We start from the raw sequence: 26,922 nt of genomic DNA, 5'->3' as shown, positions 1-26,922 counted from the left end.
AAAAGCGTGGATCGAAATAGCGAGTTTAAGAATTTTTTTTTTTTTTAAAATCGTGGTTCTTAAAAGAAAATTTTTTTTAGATAAAATCGCGTTTTGTAACCGCGATTTCTTAATCAAAATTGCTTTTCGTAACCACGAATTTAAGATTTACCAACTTTCACGCGAAATGGGAAAAAATTTGTTGAACTAGCGATTGTGAACCGCGAGTTAGTTTATTCTGGGAATTCTTTCAAAACTAGGCTTAGTTTGAAAATTGCTGTACTATTTTAGCTTATTTATGAAAATGGCCCCCTTTTTTCAAACCCAACAACTTCAACTGCGAACTTTTCCCAGGCAAATATGATAAAACGGTCCCACCCAAATCCCATCCCTTGGCCGGCTTCTCCAATCCAATGGAGAAACCTATGCCCATTTGTCAGTACCCAACATAGATCACTTTGGTTGCATCACTCTTGTGGATTCTCTAAGTTGCCCTCTAAACTCCATAGATTTTGGTTGTAGAAGCTATAGAGGGATTTTCTGGTTTTGAAAATGTCAGCTTTATCAGTTTCAGCCCTTGTTTGCATATGGGTTTTGCTCTGTTTTTTCGGAGGTGTTAATGGGTATGGGTATATTAAATACAATACTGGGAGTGGCATTGTTGAGGGAAAGTTGAATGTCCATTTTGTTCCTCACTCTCATGATGATGTGGGTTGGTTGAAGACTATTGATCAGTACTATGTTGGATCAAATAACAGCATACAGGTCATACTCAGTATATGAGTTTGGATTTGCTGGAGTATTGGTTTGTGGGGTATGTTGAATTGGATGCTGATTGTTTGGTGATTTTGTGCAGGGTGCTTGTGTTGAGAATGTGCTCGACTCGGTTATGGTGTCGCTGCTCAAAGATCCGAATAGGAAGTTTATTTTTGCTGAAATGGTAAAATGAATGAAATTTGAAGATTTGATTAATTATTATGTCTGGAATAACTTCAATTATAAGTGAACTTCTTGTTTCAGTTTAATGAAGTTAATTGTATGCTTGGCTACGTACATGAATCTCTTTTTTTCCCACCAGACCCATTTTAGATCCAAGTCAATTACTAAATTTTAGACAGTCATATTTGTTTTTGGTTGTTTTCCTCACCTTCTAGCTGCTTAGCTTTGAATTAAATTGCATTTCCATTCTGTCTCATTCATTAGGCTTCGGATCCCCTGTCCCTAATGCCTGTACCATCTGCCTGTACCATTCTTCAGATGATGACACGTGTAAATCAATTAAAAGTAATTTTGGACTCTGTTAATCCTTTCATCTCTGTATCTTCTCTTCCTTGTCACATAATTGTAACTCCGCAACTTGGATTTATTTGTTTTTCCGATTCAAGTTACTACTTGGATCTATTGGTTCAACGACATCATCTTCATGTTTACTCCAACAATGGCAGAAGATGAAGACTGATTGCAGGAGGTAAAGAAGACAATATGAAATCAGGGGAAGAGAGATGATGAGTTAACTTGTTGAGAGGGTAGACAAACAGAGAGTTGGAGAGGGTTTAACGGAGTTAAAATTGATGGTAATTAATGGACAGTGTATGCAAATGAATAATGGTTACAGAGTAATTACTTAAGAAAGAATTTCATTAATTACTGTGAATTTTCGAAAATGTGTAATAGGTCATCTGACCATAACCATTGAACTAGGATGCAAAAAACTAACTAGCAATTGATTAGATTTCTTGTAATTCATGTGGAAGAGGTCCAAGCCAATGCTTGTACATTTTTATTTTGAGAAAGCAAAGCAGAATGTGCTATAGAAAATTATGCAATATTTTTCTTTGATAAATTTAAGCGTTATCATTTCTTCTATTTTTCAAGGGATTTAAATTTAAATTTAAATTTAAATTAACTGACAGACGCCAATATGAATTATAGGCTTTTTTCCAAAGATGGTGGGTAGGACAGAGTGTGGAAATACAAGCACAAGTTAGAAAGCTCGTTGATGCTGGTCAATTCGAATTCATGTATGTAGTCTACCTGTAACGTGTATTCTGTTTCCTTGTCCAGGATACTGGTATACATTAACGCAAAAATGATTCTTTGGCGCAGAAATGGTGGTTGGTGTATGCATGATGAAGCAACAAGCCATTACATCGACATGATTGACCAAACAACCCTTGGTCATCGCGCAATCAAAAACCAATTCAATATAACACCTCGTGCTGGATGGCAGATTGATCCATTTGGCCACTCAGCTGTGCAAGCTTACCTACTTGGGACTGAGGTACACAAATTTTACGAATTATGATGTTGAGATGCCAAAAATCTATGGCCAATATGGTGATTGCAACCTGCTATCATAAATAAGCATGTTTATGCTCATAAGTTTGTTTTGCCAAGTCAACTGCTGAAGTGGTTTGATTACATTGGTACTGCTGCACTTGTCATTCTTTCAAAATTGAAAAGCACTCTGTGTTTCAGATTCAGGGCTGAAATTTATTGGCACAAGTTATAAATTTCCTTTGAGTCAATGAAATGTATATTGCCTGAAATTTCTTTAATTCTGTTGCTTCTTTAGCTTGGCTTCGATTCAGTGCATTTTGCGAGGATTGATTATCAGGACAGAGCAAAGCGCAAGCAAGATAAATCTCTTGAAGTTGTATGGCGTGGATCCAAAACTTTTGGTTCCTCCTCTCAGGTCTGGAACTGCAATTGCTTTTCTGTTCCAGATCCTTTCTTTTAAATGGCTCTCTTTATTCGTTATTCACTTTGTTTTTTGTTTTTGTTTTTGCTTGCAGATCTTTACTAATACATTTCCCGTTCATTATAGTCCTCCAAACGGGTTCGAGTTTGAAGTTTCTGATGACTTCATGCCTGTCCAGGTTCCATTATTAAGCAAGCATGAGCCCGCTAAAATTTTGTTCTAGTATTTTGGTGATTGTCTCTTCTCATCTGATGCATGCTGCAACTGCAGGATAATCCTCTTCTATATGACTACAATGTTGAACAACGAGTTAATGATGTTATTAATGCTGCAATCACTCAAGTAAATTCTAATTTCCTTTTTTTTGGGAGCTCATGTTGTTTGGATTTTAATAGGTCTGTTGAACTAGCTAGAACAAAAAATTTTATACATACACTAACTTATAATACGTTTGACCCTCTTTATACATAGGCAAATGTGACAAGGACAAATCATATTATGTGGACAATGGGAGATGACTTTCAATATCAATATGCTGAGTCTTGGTTCAAACAAATGGATAAATTAATTCACTATGTTAACAAGGTAAATTTTGAGATATTTAAACAATTGGAACTTTTTGTTTCTGAGCTTGACTTTGTTGCTTGTATATATATATATACCTTAAGGCCATGTTTGTTTGTGTGGACTGGATTAGTATTCCCATGACTAATAGTCCTAGGACTACCAATCCGTTGGATTATGTATCCTATCTTAACTAATAGTCAAGTTTAAAATAATTAATCCGTACTTCAATTGCTTAACTAAACATCGGATTAATAATTTTATTGGACTATTAGTCCAATCCCAAGCTCATGTCTACCCAAACAAACATGGTCTAAGAGTGGTTGGATCCAAATATATTATGGACTAGAGTTGAGAGCCCATTTTCCTATGGGTGCATTGACAACTTAATTGAGTACCATACACTGAAGTACATAAATGTGTTCCAACTTCCAAGGCAGATTTGTTTTTCTTTTTGTTTTTTGTTTTTGATATATAAGTTTCTTAGACTCAGTCTGCATTAAGAGTGAGTTCGGATTTTGCAGGATGGTCGCATAAATGTGTTGTATTCTACCCCATCTCTCTACACAGATGCAAAAAATGCCGAAAATGTATCGTGGCCACTGAAAACTGAGGACTATTTTCCGTGAGCATTGATTTTTTATTTTATTTTATTTATTTTTTAACTACTTTAAGTTGCAGTTTATCTGAATATTCTTGTCACCCTAATCCTTGATACAGAATCTTGTCTTTTAATATTAAACAGATATGCAGACGATACAAATGCTTATTGGACTGGATTTTTTACTAGTCGCCCCGCCTTCAAGCGATATATTCGCATGTTGAGTGGATATTATTTGGTATGGAATTATAGTTTCTCTCTTGAGGATTTCATTGAGTCATAACGAGGATCTTTTTGTGTTGTTCACTTGATATGCTTGCTGCAGAGAGCCAGCATCTTCACTCCACAAATGAATCTCTTGAGTCTATACACTTATGAACTCAAATATATTTTGGTCCTTGAATTGGTAAACATGAAATCGTCAACTAAAACCAAGATTTCTATTTGGCATTTGAAGTGCCAATTGTGGCCACTGGATATGTCCCGTGAGGACAGAGGACACGTTTTCATTTGTCATGCACTGGATGGGCACTCTAATTCTTTTCTAGCATTTATTTATGATGAGTTCAGCCAAGCCTTTGTTTGGTTTTCAAACTCAAAAATTGTTATAGAATTTTTGTTTTTCGTGTTTTTAGCTTTTAGCTTTTAGCTTTTATTTATGACGAGTTCAGCCAAGCCTTTGTTTGTTTTTCATGTTTTCCTTCACATTTCAGTCATTTTTTTTTAGATGCACTTAATCTAGATGAATCTAAAAACTATAATATTTGTGAGCAAATTTGAAAAAAGTTCACTAAATCAGAAAGAAAAAAAAAAAAAAATCAACTTATGTTCTTATTTTTTTTGTCTTTAATAACCCTTTTAGATTTCTTCAAAAAAAATTTACTTCTTAGGTGCATCTAAAAAAAATTGATTAAAATATGAAAAAGGTTTCACTAAAGAAAAAAAGAATACAAAAAACAAAATATTGAAAACAAATTTCAAAAACTAAATCAAACAAGATAATGAGTTTATGTTCCCTTTGTCCAATGTAGGCTGCACGCCAACTTGAATTCCTGGCTGGAAGGACTGGTCCCAATACTTACAGTTTAGGAGATGCTTTAGGAATTGCTCAGCACCATGATGCTGTCTCTGGCACTGCTAAACAACATACAACAAATGACTATGAAAAGCGCTTGGCACATGGAGCTTCTGAGGTGGGCTGCTGACTATTTTATGAACTTGACCTTTTAGGTTTATTCTCCCCCACCCCCTTTACTGATGCTAATACTGAAGTTATGTTTATATTTTCAAATTCAATACCTTACGTAGTCAGAAGCTGTCGTGAGTTCATCTTTGTCATGCCTAACTAACTCAACATCGAAGGACCAATGTGCCACAACCTTACCAACATTGAGCCAGGTGATTTTTCGACTTTGCAACTTTAATTTCATTTTAGCACCCCCATCTAAAATTCTTGATTTGTGAATTAGGAAGTGTGACTATAACAGCCCAGGAATTGCAAACAAGAGCTATTGTAGCTGTAAAAATAAATTGATGTATATTATTGATTGTTGTATGTTTTCAATTACAAATGGTGAGGGGCTCCTTATATAGGAGATGTAGTGGAGTAGGTGGTAGTAGGTGGTAGTGGTAGGTGTGTAGTAGGTGGTAGTAGGTGTAGTAGGTGGAGTAGGTGATGGTAGGTTTTAACAGCCCCCCGCAAACTCAAGGGGGATAGGAACTAACCAACTTGAGTTTGGAGAGAGTAACAAAACAAGAAAATAATCTGAAAAATAAAAAATGGATAGGAGACACTGTATGGTCGTGTCAGACCGTTGTAGAAGACTGTATGGTTATGGCAGACCGATGTAGAAGACACTGGCGCTTGTTGGACCGATGTAGAAGACAGTTTATGGGGTCATGTCGGACCGTTGTAGCAGACAATGTTGTGACAGTTGTTGTGACAGTTTACGGAGTCTTGCTGGACCCTTGTAGAAACTAACCGGAATCAATGTCGGGACAGTTTACAGAGTCTTGTCGGACCCATGAAGGAGCTAACCGGAATCAATGTCGGGACAGTTTACAGAGTCTTGTCGGACCCCTAAAAAGTCGCACCCTCAAAAGGTGTGCCCAATCTTTCAAAAGGCGTGCCATCAAAAGGCGTGCCCAATCCATAAAAAGACGTGCCATAAAAAGGCGTGCCCAATCCATAAAAAGGCGTGCCATCAAAAGGCGAGCCCAAGTCATAAAAAGATGTGCCGGACATGATGGCGAGGCGCGTCACCACATTGGCTTGCGCGCCCGTTTTGTCGTCTGGCGTCAAGTGGCGCGCGATGCACGTGTTTGCCTTGGCTATTTAACCAAGACGGATGCTGAGGCTGAGGCTGAGGCTAAGACAAAAAACTGGCTAAAAACCTCTGAGAAACTCTTCGTTGTCTTGAGAGAGATACTCTGTAACACTCTGTAACACTCTGTAACCAACCCTTCTCTGAAACACTCAGCAACCCAAAAACATGGCCTCTTCTTCCCGTCCAGCTACCCAGAACATGGCCTCCTCTTCCTGTGGTCTGCTCACGCTCTTTCCAGACCTGAACGAGTCCACAAGAGAAATAACTGGTGCGGTGGCCCTTGAACCGCAACCAAGCGCCTCTGGTTTTGCACCGTTGAACTTCCCTATGCGGTCGGTGGAGTAAAAAATGGCAGTGCAAACAGATATTGAGGCCAATCAGTATACTTTGAAGTCATGTGTGGAGACCATGACGGCGGTCACAAACTTGTCGCATCGGCTGCAGAGTAGGACAAATGAGGTGCAACAGTTAAACTCCCAGATGGCTCTGCTCCAACGCATGTATAAGGATGCGCGAGCAGAGATAAGAGTGCTAAAGGCGGAAAATAAGGAGCTGAAGCGGAAGGCCACCATGATGTTCCGATTTGGAGGTTCGCCATATGCTGCAGTGGAGGAGCAGGGAGTAGTGATCGTACCCAGTGGAGTGGGAAACACAGAGGCAACACCGTCAAGGACCGCCCAGGACGGAGGCAAGAAGAAAAGACCGGCGGAATAGGCGAAGAAGTGAGGTCGGTGGGTGGCCGTCTGCAGAAAAGAAAACAAATCTTGTGGTGTTGTGTTTTGATTTGTTGTTGTTGTTGTTGTTTTTTTTTTTTTTTTTTTTGTGTAAAATTGTGATCAGGGTTGATCCCTGAGATGAATAAAATATGGTTTGGTGTGCAGTTCGTCTGTTTCCTTCTTTTTTTTTTTTTTTTTTTTTTTTGCACAGAAATAATAATGGAAAAAAAGATGAAAAATAAAGTGAAAGAGAAATAAAAAAAGAAAGAAATAATAAGAATATATGTGAAATCAAAACGAGAGAGTGAGGGAAAAAGGAGATTGGTTCACTTGGGTTCTTGGCCTACGGTTTTGTGAAAACCTGCAATGGTTTGTTTTTTTTTGTTTTTTATTTTTATTTTTTTAATGAAAAAAAATAAATAAATAAAATAAATAAATAAATAAAATAAAATAAAATAAAAGAAAGAAAGTGGAGCAACGTGGGTGAGATGCAAAAGGTGAAGATTGAGTGTGCAAAAGTGGACATGGTGGGAGCTTGAGGTAATATATTATAATAAACATATATATATATATATATATTAAAAGAAAAGAAAGTTGAGTGGGGTTGGTGTTGGTGATGATAATGTTTTGTGGGTGGTGGAAAAAGTAAAGTGAGAGAGAGAAAATGCTCTTGATTTGAGTATCCCAAACACCCACAGACAAAAAGTAAACTTCCTCTTGTTTTCAAATTCACTCTGCACATATTCTTTCACCCCCATTGTCGTGCTCAAAAGTTGGGTCCCTTGAATCTCAGAGAGCTCCTCTTCGGACCAATATATAGTAGAATCAGTGTACTCTGGAAGAATATCAATGTAATATCGCCACTGGGAGTCATCTCCTAACTTCTTCTCTCTGATCAAAAACAGAGCAACAGAGACCCAAGGCTTCAAACCACCGCAAACACTCCCAATCACCGAACCCGAGACTGTATCTGGGTTGATCCAGAACTTCTTGGGTACTTCCAAAACGACCTCATTTTGAGCTATGTTTCTCTGAGCAACCAGTCCCAGACCTTCAGGTACAATTCCGGGCTTCACCGGAGACTTGGAAGAGATGATTCCTTCGCTGGAGAGCCACTGCCAGAAGGTTTGGATGGCCAGTGGTGGTGGGTCAGATGCAGGGGAGAAAAGTGATGAATGAGGGTTGCTGCCTATTGTCTGGGTAGATAGAGGTTTGGTTTTAAAGTAAGGGGAATCATGGATATGATGAAAGTGGGTCTAGTGGATAGAAAAAAGGGCCCAGAGAGAGAAAAAGTAAAGTGAGTTCGTCACGTTTCACAAGAATCCTCACAGGCTTATTCATGAATTTCCTGGTGATTTCAAGAGCCTCTGGTGGCATTGTGGCAGAGAACACCCCAACCTGGATTTTGGGTGGCAGCAACTGAGAACAATATCATAGATCTGATCTTTAAAAACCTCGTGACAGCATTTCATTAGCTTCATCCAAGACAAACATTTTGATGCAAACAGGGCGAAGTGATTGTCTCCGCAACATGTCAAACACACGACCAGGAGTACCAACAACAACATGAACCCCACTGGAGAGAAGGCGCTGATCTTCGCGCACACTAGTCCCTCCAACACAAGCATGAACCTTCACACTTTGCTGGGCAAGTTCACGAGTGGGTGGAAGAACCAAAGCTTGGCACTCAACCAAGCTATAATCTAGCTGCTGCAGAATTCCAGAGCAGAATGGTGCAGTGTTTCCAGTTCCAGACTGTCTCGTTATATGAGGTGAAGAATTCTTCTCCATCAGCCTCACACATGACTACAGTTGCACAAATCTTTGTTGATTTTATCAGCGGAATAGGTTGAGGTCCGGCGGGCGGCCAAGGCGAGGTTGCCGCCCGCCGGTGAAGCGAAATTACGAGATTCTTAACCTTGCTCTGATACCATGTAAAAATAAATTGATGTATATTATTGATTGACTTAGAAAATATGAGGAAGATGAACTCCGAAAATATGAGGAAGAAGGAATATATTTCTGTTATATTCAAAACTTCTTATTTTATAAGACCAAATGACACTCCTTATATAGGAGATATTACAAACATCATTATAACCCATTATATGCCACTTACATATTATATATTACCACTATCATATTATATACATGCCACTATCTAACACCAACACCACTATCATATTCTATACATGCCACTATCTACCACCAACACCACTATCATATTCTTTACATGCCACTATCTACCACCAACACCACTATCATATGCCACTATCTTATTATATGCATTAACACAAATTTTCAGCACTCCCCCTCAAGCTGGTTTGAAGATATCTTCCATAGCCAGCTTGCTAGTCAGCTTATCAAATTGCTTCTTGTGTAGTCCCTTCGTTAGCACATCAGCTAATTGTTCACCTGTTGGAAGGTAGGTCATACAGATTATGCCAGCATTGATTTTCTCCTTGATGAAATGTTTATCCACTTCTATATGTTTTGTGCAATCATGTAGAACTGGATTATGAGCTATAGATATAGCTGCTTTGTTGTCACAATAGACCTTTATAGGTGTCGGGTGAGAAAGCTTTAATTCTTCAAGAATTCTTTTAATCCACATTACTTCACAGATTCCATGGGCAACAGCTCTGAACTCTGCTTCTGCACTACTTCTAGCTACCACATTCTGTTTTTTACTCCGCCATGTAACTAGGTTCCCACCTACAAAGGAGCAGTATCCGGATGTTGATCTCCTGTCTGTAACACTTCCTGCCCAGTCTGCATCTGTGTATACTTCAACTTGAAGATGTCCATGTTTCTTGAACAGTAAGCCTCTCCCTGGAGTTCCTTTCAAATATCTTAAGATCTTATAAACGGCCTCAAAGTGCTCTGCCCCTGGTGAGTGCATGAACTGACTTACCATGCTGACTGCAAAGGCAATATCAGGCCGCGTATGAGACAAGTAAATCAATTTCCCGACAAGTCGTTGATATTGTTCCCTCTCTTTGACTTCTTCAGCCTTAGCAGCTTGTAACTTAAAGTTAGGCTCGATCGGAGTCTCCACCATCTTACAACCAAGCATACCTGTTTCTCCAAGGAGATCAAGAACATATTTTCTTTGATTAACGAATATACCTTCCTTGGATCTTGCAAATTCCATTCCGAGGAAATACTTGAGGGCTCCCAGATCCTTAATGTGAAATTCTTTTGCGAGTTTCTCTTTGAGGGCTGCTAACTCTGCTTCATCATTACCAGTTAAAATGATGTCATCAACATAAACAATCAAAATTACAATTTTACTGTTTTTTGAATGTTTATAAAATATTGTGTGATCTGCTTGACTCTGCGAGAAGCCACAACTGATAACTGCCTTCCCAAAGCGTTCAAACCATGCTCTTGGTGATTGTTTGAGTCCGTATAATGACTTGTTCAATCTGCATACTCTGTCGCTTCCAAGTCTCTGCTCAAATCCCAGCGGTAGGCTCATGAACACCTCCTCTTCAAGATCACCATTGAGCAATGCATTTTTAATGTCAAGTTGATGTAGAGGCCAATCTGAATTTACTGCAAGAGATAACAGTACTCTGATGGAATTTATTTTAGCAACAGGAGCAAACGTCTCCTGATAGTCGATCCCATAAGTTTGAGTGAAGCCTTTAGCCACCAGTCTCGCCTTGTATCTCTCAACGCTTCCATCTGCGTTACATTTTATCGTAAACACCCATTTACACCCAACTGTTTTCTTGTCTTTGGGTAGATCAACTATCTCCCAAGTACCACTTCTCCTTAAAGCATTCATCTCCTCCATGACTGCTAATTTCCAATTCGGATCATCCAATGCTTCCTGTATATTCCTTGGAACAAACAAGTGTGAAATCCTAGATGTGAAAGCTCTATGGTTTTTAGACAGTCTTTGATAGGAGAGGTAATTTGCAATAGGATGTTTAATGCAATTTCGGACACCTTTCCTAATTGCTATAGGAACATCAAGGTCGGAAATAGAAGGAATAGGATCACCTAAAATTTCGATGCCAGAACTCGGGTGGACATTCGGGTCATTAGGATGGACATTCGGGTCATTATTCCTTAGATGAAATCGCTTCCTAGTATAAACCTGAAGTTCAGGATTTAGATCATTTTGTAGTACTTCTCCCCCTAAACAAGAATCTTCTTGACTAGGCACCATAGAACTTGGTTCTCCTAAGTGATCATTATCAGACAGATGTGGTTTTTGTATAGGATAAATGACATTGGGGAGCGGGATAGAAATATCCCAAAAACGGTCTTCTACTCCACTTGTCTCCCCCTGAAGAGAAGTGTTGGGGAAATAGGATTTTGTTTCCACAAATGACACATCCATACTCACATGAAATTTCTTGGTTTGAGGATCGAAACACTTATACCCCTTTTTGTTTGAGGAATAACCCAAAAAAACACATTTTATAGCACGGGGGTCAAGTTTTGAACGAAATTGACTAGGAACATGAACATAGGCAGTACATCCAAAAACTTTGGCGGGTAAATCAGAAAACAACCTCGTGTCAGGAAAAAAAGTTTTGAAACAATCGAAAGGTGTTTTGTATGTTAACACCTTTGTAGGCATCCTGTTTATCAAATAAGAGGCTGTTAAAATTGCTTCACCCCATAAATATTTAGGAACATGCATGTAAAACATTATAGCACATGCTACTTCAAGTAGATGTTTATTTTTTCGTTCTGCAATGCCATTTTGTTGAGGGGTATCCCGACATGTAGATTGATGAAAAATCCCCTTTTTTTCCAAAAACTCACCCAACTGCTCATTGAAATATTCTGTTCCATTATCAGAATGTAAAATACCAATTTTGGTTTGAAATTGGTTTTCAATCATATTGTAAAAATTTGTGAATAAATTTTTCACGTCAGATTTTTTATTCATCAAATAAATCCAACATAAGCGGGTATGGTCATCAATAAATGTAACAAACCATCTTTTACCAGAAAGAGTAGTGATTTTAGAAGGGCCCCAAACATCACTATGAATCAAATAAAAAGGTTTGGAAGCCTGGTAAGGTTTTGGCAAATAAGTAGAGCGATGAAATTTTGCAAAAATGCAACTTTCACAATGAAAAGAAGAACAATCAATCCATTTAAATAATTCTAGAAATAAATGTTTCAGATAAAGAAAACTAGGATGTCCTAGCCTATAGTGCCATAGCATTATTTTTTCTCGAACAGAGATTGAACTAGTACTATTAAAGCTCTGAGCTTTTTTATTACTAACAGGTACTTCATCAAAGTAGTAAAGACCTTCAAGCATCCTAGCACGCCCAATCATCATCCCCGAGTTCTGGTCCTGAAATTCACAATGGGATTCAAAAAATGTAACACGACAATTAGAATCCTTAGATAGTTTACTGACAGACAAAAGGTTACAGGCTAAGTTGGGGACGTGAAGAACAGCATTGAGATTAATTTTCTCAGTTAGTTTAATAAATCCTTTTCCTGCAATAGGTGAAAAACTACCATCGGCTATTCTGATTTTGTCATGACCAGAACAAGGGAAATAGGTACTAAATAAATGGGAAAAACTAGTCATGTGATCGGAGGCACCGGAATCTATGATCCACGGAGAGAAGTTTAGGCAAGAGAAGGCTTTAGGATTTCTACCTGTTTATGCCAACAAAACACTAGGAGTACCGGATGAGGAGTTGGATTTTATCAGCTTTAAGAGTTGATCAATCTGCTTTTTGTTGAAGGGACCTGAATCGGCTTCATTAGCGGTAGGAAAGCCACGATTCTTCTCTCCTTGTTTGCTGCTTTTCCAGTTGACAGGTTTGCCATGGATCTTCCAACACGTTTCGCGTGTATGGCGAGGCTTGTTGCAAAAATCACACCAGACCCGTGGCTTATCATCAAACCTGTGCTGGTAATTTGCAGCCTTGTTGGCCGCAGCATCGCTAATTAAAGCAGAAATTTCAATTGATTCACCAGTACCTTTTTTCTTAAGCATGACGCTCCTTCGGCTCTCTTCCCTTCTGACTTCGGCAAATACTTCGCCAATGGATGGGAGAGGAGGTCTGCCAATAATTCTTCCTCGCACTTCATCGAACTCAATGTTGAGGCCGGCAAGAAACTTGTAAATACGGCTGTCTTCCACAGTTTTCTTGTGGTGGTTGCAGTCGTCAACCGATTTCCATTCGTATGTGTTGAAGATGTCAAGATCCTGCCACAACCTTTTCAACGAATTGAAATATTTGGTGACGGAATCATCTCCTTGACGAATCTCTCCCAACTTCAAAGTTAATTTGAAAACTTGAGATTGATTTCCTAGGTCAGAATACATCTGACTAACATTATCCCACAATTCTTGTGCAGTAGGATAGCACATGTAATTAGAGCTTATATCCTCCTCCATGGAATTGACCAACCATGTCATAACCATGGAGTTTTCAGCGTCCCAACTCTCGAACAGCGGATCATTAACAGCAGGAGCCTTCTTGTCACCAGTGATGTAACCGATCTTTCCTTGCCCACGGATATACATCCGGACAGATTGTGACCAGCGGAGAAAATTATCACCATTTAGGCGGATGGTGGTGATTTGGACAGAGTGAGAGTTTGACGTTTTCACCGGAATGGCAGCGGCAGGGGTTGAAGTGGTTTCGGACGTGACTTCCAACATGGCTATGACGGTTTTAGGGCTGCTGTGTTTTTTGTAGCTCTGATACCAACTTAGAAAATATGAGGAAGAAGAACTCCGAAAATATGAGGAAGAAGGAATATATTTCTGTTATATTCAAAACTTCTTATTTTACAAGACCAAATGACACTCCTTATATAGGAGATATTACAAATATCATTATAACCCATTATATGCCACTTACATATTATATATTACCACTATCTACCACTATCATATTATATACATGCCACTATCTACCACCAACACCACTATCATATTCTATACATGCCACTATCTACCACCAACACCACTATCATATTCTTTACATGCCACTATCTACCACCAACACCACTATCATATGCCACTATCTTATTATATGCATTAACACAAATTTCCAGCATTGTTGTATGTTTTCAATTGCAAATGGTGAGGGGCTCCTTATATAGGAGATGTAGTGGAGTAGGTGGTAGTAGGTGGTAGTGGTAGGTGTGTAGTAGGTGGTAGTAGGTGGAGTAGGTGATGGTAGGTTTTAACAGTAACCTTCTGGATTTGCCATTGTTTTTCTGGATAAATATTTTCCTGGTTTATGCGACAGGCATGATGTGACTGCTTATTGGAACTGCAGGAGTAAATTAGCCTTCTTAAGGCTGAAGAGTTTCATTTTATGGTCTCTCCTATAAATAAAATATCAGAGCTAATGCCTCCTACATATGATTGCTTTAAATATAATTGACATACCTTGCTTATTAAAAGAAAAAAGATGAAGGTGTAATTGACAATGACATGTATTGTTATCTGAATCATCCAAAAAGGACTCAGATGGTGATTGGAGAGTAGTCATAGAGTAGTAGATAAAAAGGTCATATCCATTGGCTAGTGCAACCCGCGACACTAGGCTGGGGTGGAAGGCCACTGACCTGAGAATGAGATGTGATGCACTAATATGCCAGTAACTGGACAACTTGTTAAATGTTTTGGCTGAAATGGCACCAGATATTTTGCTAGATGTTTATTCGTGGATTTAGGCTACTGAACGTATCAAAGAAAAGGAGGAAGAGGTGTTGGTGGGGATAGAGTCAAACCATCTGTGTGTGTGATGGTTATAAAAATTGTGACCCGGATTTTAGGATCGTACAATCCTAAAATCTTAAATTTCCAAAACGATCCAACTCATAAAATCGGTATTATAGTAGGATTGCAACATGCAAGTAGGATAGTGTGGGTGTGAGGTCATGTACAATTGTAGGTAGGATCGCTGGAGCTGGTGATTGGAGAACAAGATTATATATCAGTAACTAAAGAACCTGAAGAATGTTAATAATGTTTCGTTATAAGTTAACAATGCTCCATTCTGTTGTTAATATGTGCAAGGCAAAATAGAAGATGCTATTTTTCCTCAATTGTGTCTTGTTTTACATTTTCATTTCTGTGAGTACACGAAGTGAGCTCCAGTCCCTAGTTTTTGCTTTCACTAATTTCTTTTCTTTTCTTTGGTTTTTTTTTTTTTTTTTTTTTTTTTTGGGGGGGGGGGGGGGGGGGGGGGCATTAATGAATAATTTGTTGTTGGCCAAATATGCCTTATCTTCTGTTCAATTTGTCTCCTGATCTGGTGCTAATTTTTACTTTTGCTGTATTTGCCTTCTTTTCTTTTTGGTTTTTGATTGACAGTGTCAATTACTAAACATAAGTTATTGCCCACCAACTGAGGAGGATATTCCTGACGGGAAGAGTTTGGTAATTTTTATTGTTCTTCTGAAATTTTTTCATGATTGGGAATGTTCTGGAAATTTGTTAGCTTATTTCAACATTAACTTTCAGGTTGTCGTGGCATACAATCCACTTGGATGGAATCGTACTGACATCATTAGAATTCCGGTGAGTTTTTTGTTTGATAACAGTATACTTATTTAAAAGAGGCTGCAGTTGTTCAACATGTGGTTGAATTGAAGAATCAAAACCTTGGGTACAACCTTTTTATTTATTTATTTTGTAATAAATGACAAGAATTATAGATGAATAAGGCCAACAATGCTTTATGGGACAAAATGTTGGAAAACTAAGAAACATGTTAATTAAGTGATTGTAATGAGAATGCTAAGATGGTTGTGTGGTAAGACTAGGAAAGATAGAATTAGGAATGAATACATTTGCGAAATACTATCAGTAGCACCATTTGAAGATAAGTTGAGAGAGAATATACTAAGATGGTTTAGTCATGTACAATGAAGACGTAGATTGAACGGTAAGGTATAGTCATATGATCATTGTAAATGGAATGGTTAGGGGAAGGGAAGACTTGAACTAACAAGGGATTTGTGGTAAAAAAGGTTATGAATTCATTTAATTTAACGTATAACCCTTGACATAATTGAAAAGCCCAACCTACATTTCTCCTTAAAACTCAAGTATTAAGGAGAGGGAAATTGGAATCTTATAACCAACACAAATGAGACAACTCTAGGCGATGTGAGACACATTCCAACACACCCTCTTGGACCACAACATACAGCAACTGGACAAACGACACACCAATCACAGGCTTAACCAACCTCTGATACCAAATTGAAAAGCCCAGCCCATACTTCTCCTTACATGCCCAGGTATTAAGGAGAGAGAAACGTGAGCCTTGTAACTAGTACAAACAGGGCAACTCCAGGCAATGTGGGACACATTCTAACAAACATAGCATAATAGTAAAAAATGATTCATGTAGCCAACGCCAACCCCAATTGATTGGGACACAAAACTTGATTTGTTAATAAATGACAAGAAGATTTGCCCTGGCCAAATTGGAATAAAATTTCTAATGTTGAATTAGTATTGAGGTTGACTGATAGCTGTAAGATTTCTGAATGTTTTCTGCGTATTCAATTGTGTAATAATACAAAGAATACATCTGATTTATATATCACTCTAACCTTAGAACTGAAAAAAGAAACAAAAGCCCTAAAACAAAAGCCCTAATATATACAGAATATATAAACTACTATATATACATGAAACGTAATATTCTCACACCTTCGCTCAAACTCAAGGTGTTTTAGCAGAAAATACTGAGAGTTTGTCAAGAAGAAACTGAAATCGAGCAGTGATGTGAGTCTTGGTAAAGAAGTCAGCAAGTTGCAAAGCTGAAGAAACGAAAGGAAGTGAGATAGAGCCAGACTGCAGACGATGATGGACAAAGTGACAACCAATCTCAATGTGCTTTGTCCAGTCATGGAAAACAGTGTTATGAGCAATCTGAATAGCATTACGGTTGTCACAGTAGAGGGAGGTCGGAGAAGACTGAGGGACACCCAAATCAGATAAGAGACAACGAAGCCAAACAATCTCAGTAGTAGCATGAGCCATAGCACGATACTCAACTTTGGTAGTAGAGCGAGCAACAACAGTTTGTTTCTTGCTTTTCTAAGAGATCAAGGAATCGCCAAGAAACATACAAAACCCAGACGTGGACTTGCGATCAATAACATCACCAGCCCAATCAGAATCAGCATAGGCCACCAAATCCACAAAGGAAGTAGAGGACAAAAGTAAACTTTGAAAGATAGTACCTCGGAGATAGCGAAGAATCCGAACCAATGCAGCCTAATGTGTGGAGCAAGGAGCAGAAACAAACTGACTAACCACATGAACAACATAAGCAAGATCAGGGCGAGTGACAGTCAAATAAACTAAACAACCTACAAGCTCGCAATAGAAAGTGAGATCATTCAGAGGGACACCATAAGTAGAGTTGAGCTTCACATTAAGCTTGGTTGGGCCTGTGATTGGTGTGCTGTTTGTCTGGCTACTGTGTGTCCTGGTCCAGGAGGGTGTGTTGGAATGTTTCTCATATCGCCTGGAGTTGCCACACATGTGCTAGTTATAAGGCTCTAGTTTCCCTCTTCTTAATACCGGTGTTTTAAGGAGAAGTGTGGGCTGGGCTTTTCAACTTATTATGCCATGAAAGCAGTGTGACTGTTTAACTGCTGTCTTGAAATAATTAATTCATTAAATAGGCAAAGTACCAAACTTCACTGTGGAAACAAAATGGTTTAAGAAGTATCTTTGGCTTCAATGAACATTGATAAAATGAATCAGAAGCTCACCACCAGTTCACTGTATTCTGCTTGGCCTGCAGAGCCTTTAACTGCACAAGCTAAATGTCATTTTTCTAAAGCTATCTATTAAGCATGTAAATTGTATATGTTTGGTCATTATACTTTGAAATTGTGTGGATTATATCATAAGCTGTGTTAGGCATGTTTGTTGAGTCCTGCATACAGTTAGGTATATGATTTTGGATTTCAGTTTTGCATGTTCTCATTCATTCTCCATTTCAACATATGAGTGCAACCTTAAAATTTGAAGTTTTAGATGCTATTTTAATAGAAATTTCCATTGTTCCTTAGTGTACATGGTGACAGCCCCTAGGTGCCATTCTCTTTATAATTTTTTTCTGTACTATTCCAAATAAAAAATTCGTTGTTCCCTGTATTTCTGCAAAGTGGTTTGTGCAGACTGTTACTGTTTTTTTATATTTGGTACAATTGAAAGTATAACTTTGACAGGTTAATGATGGCAACCTTGTTGTCCAAGATTCCATGGGTAATACAATGGAGGCACAATATGTGGAGTTGGATAATGTTACAAGCAACTTAAGAGACTTCTACACCATGGCCTACTTGGGAATTTCACCAGGACCAGCTCCTAAGTACTGGATTTTGTTTAAAGTATCTCTGCCGCCTCTGGGTTGGAACACATATTTTGTTTCTAAAGCAGCTGGAAAAGGTACTTGTCCAATATGACCATTTTTTTCTTTTCATTTCTAAGAATTTATTGCATCTTGTGTTGAAGACACCCGTATATGTACTGGGGGGAGTTTTCACAGGCTCCTCTGCCTTTGCGAGAGAGAGAGAGTGGAGAAGAAAAAAAAATGCTTAAATTATGGGAAACTGACGAAAGTGGGTTATAAATTTATTTGCTAGATTAATTTGTTTCATGTGCTTCTACTTTTGCTCCAAAATGATACAGGTAATAGCAGAAGTGTGTTTAGCTCCGTGGTTGGCCTTCCACAAAATGACAGTGTTGAAATTGGACCTGGAAACTTGAAGATGTCCTTTTCTGTAGCATCTGGACAGCTTGAAAGGATGTTTAATTCTAGGACTGGGGTAAGATGTTTCACTTTTCCCATGCAAGGGTAATGGCATTGACATCATATGCTAAATCATTGGTTTCATAGTCAAAATGGTTACCCAACTTAAAGAAGATTTTTCATTATAGTAAAAAATAATTAGGAGATCGTGGATATGGATGGAATAAATATTTGGAAAAGAATTAAATCAGAAAATTGCAACAAAATTATATATTTTCATTTCAATTTTTGTAGAATTATCTATACAAATTGTTTCATAAAATTGATTCAAACATGTGTAACCTTTTTGCAGCTTGTTTAAAATTTAGAATGGAGCTTCACCTGATCAGAATCATCCAATTCATTGATCTGAGAATGTCTCATCTGATTTAGTTTTTGAAATCATGTGGTTCACCAAATTTAGACACCTTTTGATGTTCTATGTTGACAATTTTTTTGTCTCTTATTACCTACTTTTACCAACAATACATAGACATTTGAAATATTATGATTGGAGGCACAATCGATCAGAACAATGTAATGCACTGGGCTGAGCTACGTTTGACTTTCAATGTTCCACGAGTTTGTTCTTTGACTCGATCCTCTTTGCAATATGTTTTAGTTAAAACCTTTTTGGACTTGTTACAGCCCATTTTAGTTCTGCTATATCCTGTTTTCAAATGAAGATCTCTAATTTTGTGCCGTCTTTTAAGTAAAGAAAAAAGGGGAAAAAAAAGTAAAGGACTTCTGAACACCAAATTATGCGTGTAATAAAGACATAGTCAAGTTGAACCTCATAGAACATTCTCTCAAGAAGGCTCTTAGCCTCAATTTTTAGCAGAGTTCCTCATAGAACATGCTCCCAAGAAGGCTCCTAGCCTCAATTTTAAGCAGAGTTGTAGCAAATGGAATATACCTCCACAACTTGCTTGAAATTAGGTTGACATTGGGCTAGGGGTGACTAAAAATCTCAAACCTTGATGGATCATTACTTTATCAATATAGCTGACCTAATGTAACTGAGATTGATGCCTTCTTGATCTTATTCATTCTGATTTTCATAGATGTTTTGACTGCTATTGAAGTTCACCCGTATATCATCTTCTTCTGACTTGTGTAATTTTCCTAGGTTGATATACCAGTACAACAAAGCTATCTCTGGTATGGTTCAAGCAGCGGTGATACAGATCCCCAGGTATGTATTTCCTAAATTTAAGTTGATTGGCAAGTGTTGACATGTTATGTATACGATACTCTATTGCAGTGTTCCGGTGCATACATTTTCAGGCCCAATGGATCCCCTCCCACTGTGGTTTCAAGAGCAGTAAGCATTTTTTCTTTTTTTCTTTTTCCACTAACTTCTCAGTGAAGCCTTATAGAGACTTCATGGGGTTGGTCACATGAATTGTGGCCTAATGGAATGCCAAATCCATCATCATACTGTTTTGTTGGTTATTGATGTTGTTTATTACAGCTAAAATTGACTATTATAATTACAGGTGCCATTGAAGGTTGTGCGCGGAACTCTTGTTGATGAAGTTCATCAGCAATTTGACTCATGGATCTATCAGGTTATGCTTCATACATGATTTCATTGCATTAATACTGATTATTTCCTTATGTCAATACTCAACACTAGTTAGCATCAAAAGAGCCTGTAATTGCATAGCATTTCATTGAGGTTCATTATCTTTTGCTTCTGGAATCTTTTTTCTGTTCATGATTTCTTTTACTAACTTGAATAAAAGAACGTAGCAATTTTTCTAGCCAAAATGAAATTGGTCTATGATCATATCATTCGAATGTATAGTTTACAAGCTAATGGATACCAGTAAAGCAAGAAAGGAAGAGTTCTAACACTTCATGCTGTTGGAATATGGAATATTGTATATTTAATTTAGGAATTTAATTTTAGGGTTTGATTGTGTCATTATTTAACTCCTTTTTCCATGTATCTTATATTGATTATATATAGACATGGTCTCACCTAAATTAGGGTAAGCCAATATTTTATAACTCTCTTCTTGGTATCAGAGCCAAACCCTAGCCACCCACCACCCTTGTCTTCTATTGTCGGCAGCCCTAAACCACCTACTCAGCCACCCGACAGCCCTTCTTCTTCCCTCCACCCAGCCGAAAGTTTTCCTCTTCCTTCTCAGCCCCTCGGCTGTCCCTTTTCCTCACTGCCGCAGCTTCCTTAGGTGCCGAGTAGGCCCTCCCTGCGTTAGGTCTAGTGCAGCTTCCCCTCCTAGGTGTTGTTCTTCTCTCTTTACCCTTCTAGGGTTCATGTGCTGATGTGGTAAGCACTTTTTAGTTTGATTTTCTATTGTGTTGGGCAACCAGTGTGTTCGGTAGCATCTCTTTTGTGTGACGCCGCTACTTCGGCTTCGTGGTGTTTCAGCATGTCTGACTTTGTTATACAAACTCAAAGCATTATGCCTCGTTCAAATGTTTCCTTGCCCTCCCATGCTCCAGTTCATCGGATTACCAGTGTGTTGCTCACTGGTCGCAACTTTACGGCTTGGAGTTGGTTTATACATCTCTACCTTGGGGGTAGAGGCAAATCTGGATGGCTTTTGGAAACCGAGATACAACCTCCCGCTGATGATCCTAAGCGGGTTCAATGGGATATTGACAATTGCACCTTACTTGGTTGGATGTTCAACTCTATGAAAGAACGCATCTACAACATGTTTATGTATTGTGATACAGTTCCTCGGTTGTGGAGTGCTCTTACCCAGATGTACACACATGCCCACAATGATGCTAGGATTTTCGAGCTGTATCAGGATATTTCTCATGCCTTTCAGGAAGCTTTGGATTTTACCGTTGCTGAATTTTTTGGATATCTTCAGTCTCGTTGGGAGGAGTTAGCACAGTATGAGTCATTGAGTGATTTTCTAGCTATTGCTGCTTCTATTGTGTTTGCTCGTCTTGCTCGCCAGCACACTTATCAATTTCTTATGGGTTTAAAACCTGAATTCAAGTCTCTTCTTATTCAGATTTGGAACACGTCACCTATGCCATCCTTATATGAGGCTTTTGCTACTATTGACAGTGAGGAGCGTCATCGTCGATTGATTCAACCGGTGGCTCCGCTTCCTTCCTCTGTTCCTGCCTTATCTTCTGTTTCAGATCAGTTGGCTCTTGCTGCCAAGTTTAGTTCTCGTGCTTCTAGTAGCAAGGTTATTTGTCACCATTGTGGTGCAGCTGGTCATGTCCAAGCACGGTGCTTCAAGCTTTATCCTGAGTTAAAGCAACGCTTTGCAATGACACGCTCTTCAGGCTCTCCCCATACTGTTGTTATTGCAGACACCTCTAGTACTCCTCAGCCAACTCATGCTATTGATCTTCATCAGCTTCAATCTCAGATTGGTCGCCTTCAATAGAAACTTGGTTCATTCATTGCCATGTCTCCAAGTGTTCTTTCCACTACTACACTCGCTACAGGTACTCCTACAGCCTTTCATGTTTGCACTGCACCTACTTGGGTATTGGATTCTAGGGCCAATAATCATATGACTGGCGAGTTTTCTTGTTTATCCTCTCCTGTCTCCACTACTGTTCAGACTGTATGTCTTGCTGATGGGTCTATTTCACATGTCCAACATAAGGGTGATGTGTCCTTGCCGTCTGATGTTACACTTATTTCTATCTTACATGTGTCCCTTTTTGCTTATAATCTTCTCTCTGTGAGTCTCCTTGCTAAAAACCTTCATTGTGCTGTTATTTTCTTACCTACTTATTGTTTATTATAAGACCTGACTTCGAAGAAGATTTTTAGCAGGGGGTTTGAGCGCGACGAGCTATACTACGGGGACCCACCACCTTCTCATCCTACCATTTCTGGCCTACAAGTAGCTATATTACCTGAGTCGTCTTCCTATGTGTTTTCTTTTCAAACTTTAGCCTTATAGCATGCTCGTTTAAGACATGCAAACTTTAATTATTCATGTTTATTTTTTCTGTCATTTAATAAAGCTTGCAAGGATCATCAGTTTCATTGTGTTGTTTGTGAACTGTCTAAACATACTCATACTTCTTATATTCCTCGCATGTATCGTGCCTCCTGTATGTTTGACCTTATTCACTTTGATATCTGGGGTCCTTCTCCTTTTTTGGCTTTTTCTGGGCATCACTATTATGTAACTTTCATAGATGACCATTCTAGGTGTACTTGGGCTTATTTGCTTAAAAAGAAGTCTGATGTGCTTTCACTTCTTATTCAATTTCTCCCAATGGTCAAAACCCAATTCCACACCGTTGTACGCAATGTTTGTTCTGATAATGGGGGGGAGTACATCTCTGATGCATTTCGCAGGGAATTTTGCAGCAACTCACTTGTACTTACACCCCTGAACAAAATGGAATTGCTGAACGTAAAAACTGTCATATTATGTCTGTTGTCCGGTGTCTTCTTTGTGGGATGAATGTCCCTAAGTCCTATTGGCATATGACTGTGATTACTGTTGTTTACTTCATTAATCGGTCAGCTAGTCGGATTCTTCACGGGTTGGCCCCTTTTCAATTACTTCGACCAGATATTGTGTTATTTCCTCTTGTGCCTCTTATGTTTGGTTGTACTTGTTTTGTTCAGGAGCATAGTCCAACTCGGACCAAGTTAGATAACAAGTCTCTTAAATGCATCTTCTTGGGCTATTTCGCTCTCTCTAAAGGTTGTAGGTGCTATGATCCGTTGTCCCGTCTTTTTATCATTCTATAGATGTCACATTTTGCGAAGCTATGTCATTTTTTGGTTCTAACCCTATGTTTCAAGATTCCGCCTTGCGTGCACCGCCTTCTGCTATGTCACCGAGTGCTCGCCCTGTTCCTATCATTGATTCCTTTGCTCCTTCGTTATCACCTGTATCTGCACCTGCTAGTCCTCCGCCATTACAGACATACTCTCGTCGCCCTCGTACTCTGCCCCCTCTAGCGTCTTCTTCGTCCTCAGGCCAAGGTACACCCTCTACTATTCCCTCTCCAACTCCTTCCCGGTATCCAACCCGTGAACACCGTCCCCCTAATCGGTTTGGTTGGTTTAGTAGTACTAATCACCCTATTTCCTAGTTTTTATGTTCTGATACCCTTTCAGCTTCTCATCGGCCTTTTCTTAGCTAACTTGAGTCAGTCTCTATCCCACGGTCTGTGTCCGAGGCTCTCCAGAATCCCCAATGGGTTGTCGCTCTGCAAACTGAAATGGTTGCTTTGGAGCATAATCACACTTGGGATCTTGTCTCTTTACCTTCTGGTAAGACGACTGTTGGGTGCAAGTGGGTTTTTACTGTCAAATACTTGGCTGATGGTATAGTGGACCATTATAAGGCTCATCTTGTTGCTAAGGGCTTTACACAGGTTCCTGGCAAGGACTTTGGGGCTATGTTTGCACCGGTTACTAAATTGACCACTGTTCGTTTACTTATTTCCTTGACTGCCTCTTCTTCTTGGCACCTTCATCAACTTAATGTCAAGAATGCTTTTCTCCATGGGGACTTACTTGAGACGATCTACATGGATCCTCCACCCGGGTTTCGGGCTGAGGAGGAGTATGCTGGCAAGGTCTGTCGTCTGCGTAAGTCTCTCTATGGCTTGAAGCAATCTCCTCATGCATGGTTCCATAGTTTTAGTTCTGTTATCCTATCCATGGAGTTTACTCAGTGTCACTCCGACCATACATGCTTCATTTGTCGTCAGCCCATTGGTCGATGTATTATTTTGTTGGTCTATGTAGATGATATCATCCTTACAGGAGATGACAACATTGGTATTGCTACGGTAAAACAGGAGCTTAGTCGAGTTTTTGACATCAAGGACTTGGGTCCTCTCAAATATTTTTTTGGGAATTGAAGTAGCTTGTTCTCGCAGTGGGATATCATTGTCCCAATGGAAGTATACTTTGGATCTTCTTCGGGACACCGGTATGATGGGGTGCAAGCCTGCCTCTACCCTTATCGATCCAAATTTGAAACTTTCGGCTGAGTCTGGTGAGTTGTTTTCTGATCCAACTCGTTACCAAAGATTGGTAGGACGTTTGATCTATTTGACTAATACACAACCAGATTTGACATTTATTGTAAGTGTGGTTAGTCAGTTTATGCATTCACCTCATACTGCTCACCTTGATGCTGTTCACCACATCTTGAGATATCTCAAGTCATGTTCAAGTTTGGGTTTATTCTTCAATGGTGGGATTCAGACAGGATTGTCCTGTTTTACTGATGCAGACTATGCCGGTTCATTGACTGATAGACGTTCCACTTCTGAGGTATGCACCTTCCTTGGTACCCATCTTCTGTCATGGAAAAGCAAAAAAGCAGGCGGTTGTTTCTCAATCCTCTGCTAAAGCTAAATACCACGCCATGGCTCACGGGACATGTGAGTTACTATGGCTTCGGTCCATTCTTACTGAGTTAGGTTTTGAGGAGAATAATTCCTCCAAACTATTTTATGATAATAAGTCTGTCATTTTACTTGCCTCTAACTCTATGCTTTATGAGCGTACTAAGCATATTGAGGTTGATATTCATGTTATCCGGAAAAAGGTTCGAGCTGGCATTGTATGTCCTTCATTTGTTCCATCTTCTGATCAGACTACTGACATCTTCACCAAATCTGTAGGACCATCCCTACTTCGATCTTCCATTGGCAAGCCGGGGTTGGTTGTCATCTTTGATCCAGCTTAAGGGGGGGTGTTGGAATATGGAATGTTGAAATATGGAATATTGTATATTTAATTTAGGAATTTAATTTTAGGGTTTGATTGTGTAATTATTTAATTCCTTTTTCCATGTATCTTATATGGATTATATATAGACATGGTCTCACCCAAATTAGGATAAGCCAATATTTTATAGCTCTCTTCTCATGCTACTATGTTGGTAATATGTAGTCTCTAGAATTTCTGCTATATCGCAGAAAAGAAAAGAAAAGAAAAAACTGGATAATATATATGATGGCTTTTAGTTTTTTTGAACTGTTCTGTATGTGTTTCACATGACAAAGGCATTTCTCATTTCAGTTCCATCACTGTAGATCTGATGGGGTCTTGCACTCTAAGGCCCTTCAACTAAGAATTCTTCTCCGGAACTAGAAGTGAGGGGTTGTGGGTAATCAGAGATGGAAAACATAGACTATAGTTGCAATAAACACATTACCTCGTACTAGCATGCCATTTTTGTGTCCAATATGTGTTAGATGCCAACACTTATTAGACACATATCAACACAAGTTGAACATGTGTTCAAACATGACCTTTTTTTTTTCCCAATTTTTTAAAACCCACGCCTTCTTTCTCCTTTAGAATTTTCATACTTGAAACCTAAACCTTTCAAGCTTCTAAAAATAAGAGAGACAGCTTTTATTTCCTCTTCTTTTTCAACATATAAGCCCTTGGTGATAATACTGTTCCTGTCCCTCAACTTATTATTCTTGTTTGGGTCTTCCTCCTTCGAAGACTTGTTTGTTGCTGATGTCTAACTTATGGTTTTTTGTCAGGTGATCAGACTTTACAAAGATAAAGAACATGCTGAAGTTGAATTCACAGTAAGTCAGCCTCAAACTTTTTTCTTGCTAATCATGAATTTATTTATTTTTAAATAACATTCTCAATTATCTTAATTCTAAAGAACATTGCAAATGGCCATTGTTCTTGTCACAATATGTATGGGAAGTGACAGGGCCACAATCATACTTACTGAGTTCTGACAAAATTCTGATTTCAAGATTGGTCCTATACCCACGGACGATAGTGTTGGAAAAGAGATCATTACGCGGATGACAGCAAATATGGTCACAGACAAAGTGTTTTATACTGATTCCAATGGGAGGGACTTTCTAAAACGGGTAACTTTCATATGATTCTTTTCTTTTAAAATCAAAAGCATTCAGAAAATCCTCTACAAAAGGCATGCGTTTCGTAGTTGATCATTTCTTTTCTTGTATGTTTTTTATATGGTTATAATTATAACAGAAAATGGCTGATGGAAAACTATATCTTCAACTTCCTTTTCCCCAATTTTATGATTTATGATCTCTAATTCAATATATATGTTGACTTCCTGTTTTTAAAAATCATTTAGACAAACAATATATTAGATAGGTTTTCCAAATGGAAGCTTTTTTGCTATTTCACATGCTGTGTAGAAATTTAATGTATAAAGAGAAATAGAGAATTGTATTATTGATTGATATAATGTTCTATATATTACAATGATTCATGATTCCTATATATAGAAGAGGGTGAGTGTGTAGTAGGTAAGGA

The 26,922-nt window shown here is 38.6% G+C and overlaps 1 protein-coding gene across 2 annotated transcripts in view; it reads left to right on the top strand.

Annotated features, from left to right (window-relative positions):
- The first annotated feature begins 292 nt into the window (after positions 1–292).
- The window catches only part of LOC114285223 (Glycosyl hydrolase family 38 protein), a 40,614-nt gene continuing 13,984 nt past the window's right edge, over positions 293–26,922 (top strand). For both annotated transcript variants that reach the window (XM_082891894.1, XM_082891897.1), the window contains exons 1-21: positions 293–744; positions 836–919; positions 1,912–2,000; positions 2,086–2,260; positions 2,555–2,674; positions 2,775–2,858; positions 2,951–3,022; positions 3,152–3,265; positions 3,769–3,869; positions 3,990–4,083; positions 4,877–5,038; positions 5,154–5,243; positions 15,215–15,280; positions 15,365–15,421; positions 18,100–18,319; positions 18,563–18,699; positions 19,792–19,857; positions 19,927–19,986; positions 20,162–20,233; positions 26,157–26,204; positions 26,385–26,504. In XM_082891894.1, coding sequence (XP_082748020.1) covers positions 532–744; positions 836–919; positions 1,912–2,000; positions 2,086–2,260; positions 2,555–2,674; positions 2,775–2,858; positions 2,951–3,022; positions 3,152–3,265; positions 3,769–3,869; positions 3,990–4,083; positions 4,877–5,038; positions 5,154–5,243; positions 15,215–15,280; positions 15,365–15,421; positions 18,100–18,319; positions 18,563–18,699; positions 19,792–19,857; positions 19,927–19,986; positions 20,162–20,233; positions 26,157–26,204; positions 26,385–26,504 — 2,244 coding nt within the window. In that variant the 5' untranslated portion in view covers positions 293–531. The remainder of the gene's footprint in view (positions 745–835; positions 920–1,911; positions 2,001–2,085; positions 2,261–2,554; positions 2,675–2,774; positions 2,859–2,950; positions 3,023–3,151; positions 3,266–3,768; positions 3,870–3,989; positions 4,084–4,876; positions 5,039–5,153; positions 5,244–15,214; positions 15,281–15,364; positions 15,422–18,099; positions 18,320–18,562; positions 18,700–19,791; positions 19,858–19,926; positions 19,987–20,161; positions 20,234–26,156; positions 26,205–26,384; positions 26,505–26,922) is intronic.

The sequence above is a fragment of the Camellia sinensis genome, chromosome 1, assembly GCF_055761805.1.
Source record: "Camellia sinensis isolate YWXY chromosome 1, ASM5576180v1, whole genome shotgun sequence".
In the NCBI taxonomy this organism is placed as follows: Eukaryota; Viridiplantae; Streptophyta; class Magnoliopsida; order Ericales; family Theaceae; genus Camellia; species Camellia sinensis.
This window is presented reverse-complemented; position numbering and strand designations above follow the sequence as displayed.